Source organism: Notamacropus eugenii, chromosome 4 (genome assembly GCF_028372415.1).
Source record: "Notamacropus eugenii isolate mMacEug1 chromosome 4, mMacEug1.pri_v2, whole genome shotgun sequence".
NCBI lineage: Eukaryota > Metazoa > Chordata > Mammalia > Diprotodontia > Macropodidae > Notamacropus > Notamacropus eugenii.
In genome coordinates this window covers 58,966,901-58,969,906 of record NC_092875.1, presented here as the reverse complement: position 1 = coordinate 58,969,906, position 3,006 = coordinate 58,966,901, and the positions used below count along the sequence as shown (strand labels likewise).

The window sequence follows — 3,006 nt, the reverse complement described above, 5'->3', positions numbered from 1 at the left end:
ATTAACTGTGAAGGTGCATCCATGAAGTTTTTTTGCATTTGGATAAATGTAAAATAGTATTGTCAGTGTGTGTGTGTGTGTGTGTGTGTGTGTGTGTGTGTGTGTGTTCGTTCTTTGTTGCCAAAGAAGACCATGCCATCAGAGAAATAATGACATGACTTGCACTGCACTTTGTTTTCTTGAGTGAGGGATGGCTGTGCAGGTCACCAGCCTCACCTCCTCCAGAGCCATCTGGATTCTGTGACCAGATATTCATCAGGATGACTGGAGATGACTCAGGATGAGGCAATTGGGGTTAAGTGACTTGCCGAAGGTCACACAGCTAGTGAATGTCAAATGTCTGAGGTGAGATTTGAACTCAGGTCCTCCTGACTCCTGTACTGGTGCTCTATCCACTGCACCACCTAGTTGCCCCTGTTTGCAATGAGAAGATTGTGAGATGCACAAATCTGTAGTAGTAAATGAGCATTGTTATTGTTTCTGACTCAATTCTTCCCACGATCTCCTTGTCATATCTGATAGTCTGTGCCTACTCTGGTGTTGTCGTCCCAAAATAAGCTTTTCCTTTTTTGGCACATTAATGATGAGGGTCGCTAGGTCTTCAAAAATTTTCCTTTCACGTAATCTGAGATTGTCAAGGTGAGAGTACATTGTGGTGGTTTGGCGCTTTCCTTCAAATGGCAATTGTACTGTTAAGAGCCTATCTGTCACTCCTTTTGGGAGGCATACAAGCTTGTGGCCTAGATTAATTTTGACTGCAAAACCTATGTCAGCTTCATGAAGCTCCCCATCACTGCAGGTATTCCAGAAAAATGTGTATCCACCTCTGACTTTGTAAGTTGGCCTTCATTTTTCCACCTTCTTTCACTCAGGGTTACAGTTTGAATGTGATACCTGCTGAGTATTCTCATGACCAAGCTGTTTTACTTTCAGTTCTACTGGATTTCATGTTGTCCACAACCATGAACATATTCCATGTTCCAATGGTGAAAGGTATCACCTTTGCAAAGGATTTTGCACATTTTTCATCTTTTTACTGTAGTGTAGGAGCTACTCCAATTGTTGTGAACAGACCAGGGATAGGTTAGGTGAAGTATCCAATTTTGAGGACACCTTTGCTAGCCCCTTTCTCATATCAGGAGGTGAGCAGTACAGTCCTTAATAAACCTTCTCAGATAGTCATGGGGCAGCTGAATTCCACTGCTCCTTAAGAGTAGTGAGAAGATGATGATATGGCTGGGGCCACCTGTGTGCAGGATTGTGACTACAGCTGCCTGTGTACATGCACCTACTGCTTCATCACCTGCCTGTCACCTCAGAATTTTGAGATAAGCAAAAACGGTTAAAAAGATATGGATGATGTGTTTTCACTTATACATAATTGAATTTAAATAAGGTAGAGTTGGTGGAAGTAGTCAGTCTCAGTCTCCTTCAGAATCATCAAAGTTCAACGGTAAGACAAAAGTCTGACAGCTGGTTCAGTGCTCAACTCATCATATCACAGTGTCCTATGCAGTTCAAGAGGGGAACAGATTGATTTCATGTGACATTAGAGAAGACTCTTGGTCAACCTTCTACCGTTGCTCTGGGGCTCTTGTCTGAGACACAGGCACCAAAGCTCAGGAAGATATCTCAAAGTCATAGAGTGAATCCTGGTCTCCTAGTGATGAGCATCCTCAAAGCTCCTTTCATGTCCTTGTTCCTTAGGCTGTAGATAAATGGGTTCAGCATAGGAGTGACCATAGTGTACATCACAGTTGCTGCTATATCTTGTTGGGCTGTGTGGGTGGATGTGGGGCTGAAGTACACTCCAATGATTGTCCCATAGAAGAGACAGACCACAGTGAGGTGGGATCCACAGGTGGAGAAAACTTTCTGCTTTCCACTCACAGATGAGATCTTCAGTACAGCCATGAAAATGTGAATGTAGGAGATCAGTATTCCAATGAAGGGTAGAAATGTTGTTAATGCTCCCATTGTGTAGATCAACATGTCATTGATGAAGGTGTCTGAGCAGGCCAACTTTAGCAGGGGACTGAGGTCACAGAAAAAATTCGGGATTTCATTGTGGCCACAGAATGAGAGTCTAGTCAGAAAGAGAGCATTTGTGAGAGCATTATTACAGGCCCAAAACCAAGACACTGCTACTAGACGGGCACAGACCTTTGGAGTCATGACAGTGTTGTAGTGTAGTGGGGCACAAATAGCTACATAGCGGTCATAAGCCATGATGGCAAGGAGGACACAATCCATTCCTGCGAAGCAAAGGAGGAAAAATACTTGAGTCAGGCACTCAGCATATTGGATCGTTCTGTTTTTGGATACGTAATTATTCAGCATCCTGGGAACAGTGGTGGAGGTGAAACAGATGTCCACCAGGGACAAGTTACTGAGGAAGAAGTACATAGGGGTGTGGAGGTGGGGATCAGAATAAATAGCCATCATGATGAGCAGATTCCCCAGCCCTGAGATCAGGTACATAAAGAGGAACAAGAGGAACCTGATCCTCTCTTGTTCTGGCTGCTCTGAAAGGCCCAGGAGAATGAACTCGGAGACTCTGGATTGATTTCCCCCTTCCATGTGTCTGTTTGGAAGAAAATATAGAATGAAATTAAACAACACATTGAAGGTTGGTTTAAAGGTTTTTTATGAATAAAATCATTAAAAACAGAATTAAAAGAGAAATAGGAGAGTAGGAAAATATGGGAAGTCACTTCTCATAGTCTGAGGTCTAATATAAATGAGAAATTGATATCAATATATGTAACACAAGGGCCATTCTCCAACTGATACATTATAATATAAAAACAAACAATTATCTGAAGAATTATAAGCCTCCAATGATTACATCAAAACACACTCCAAATCAATAGAAGGAGTGGAAACGCATGTTACATGAATTATGGCACCCTGTAAATTGGAAGACATGAACAAAAACAGGCAAAGTCTGTTCTGGAGAGGCTGTTGGAAAATAGACAGGAGGAAGCTTTGTTAGTAGGACAGTGA

General features: G+C 42.4%; 1 protein-coding gene across 1 annotated transcript; it reads right to left on the bottom strand.

Annotated features, from left to right (window-relative positions):
* Positions 1-1,638: 1,638 nt before the first annotated feature.
* On the bottom strand, positions 1,639-2,580 carry LOC140499592 (olfactory receptor 1f45-like). Its single transcript, XM_072601216.1, has one exon. The coding sequence runs from the start codon at positions 2,578-2,580 to the stop codon at positions 1,639-1,641; it is 942 nt and encodes a 313-aa protein (XP_072457317.1).
* Positions 2,581-3,006: the final 426 nt, after the last annotated feature.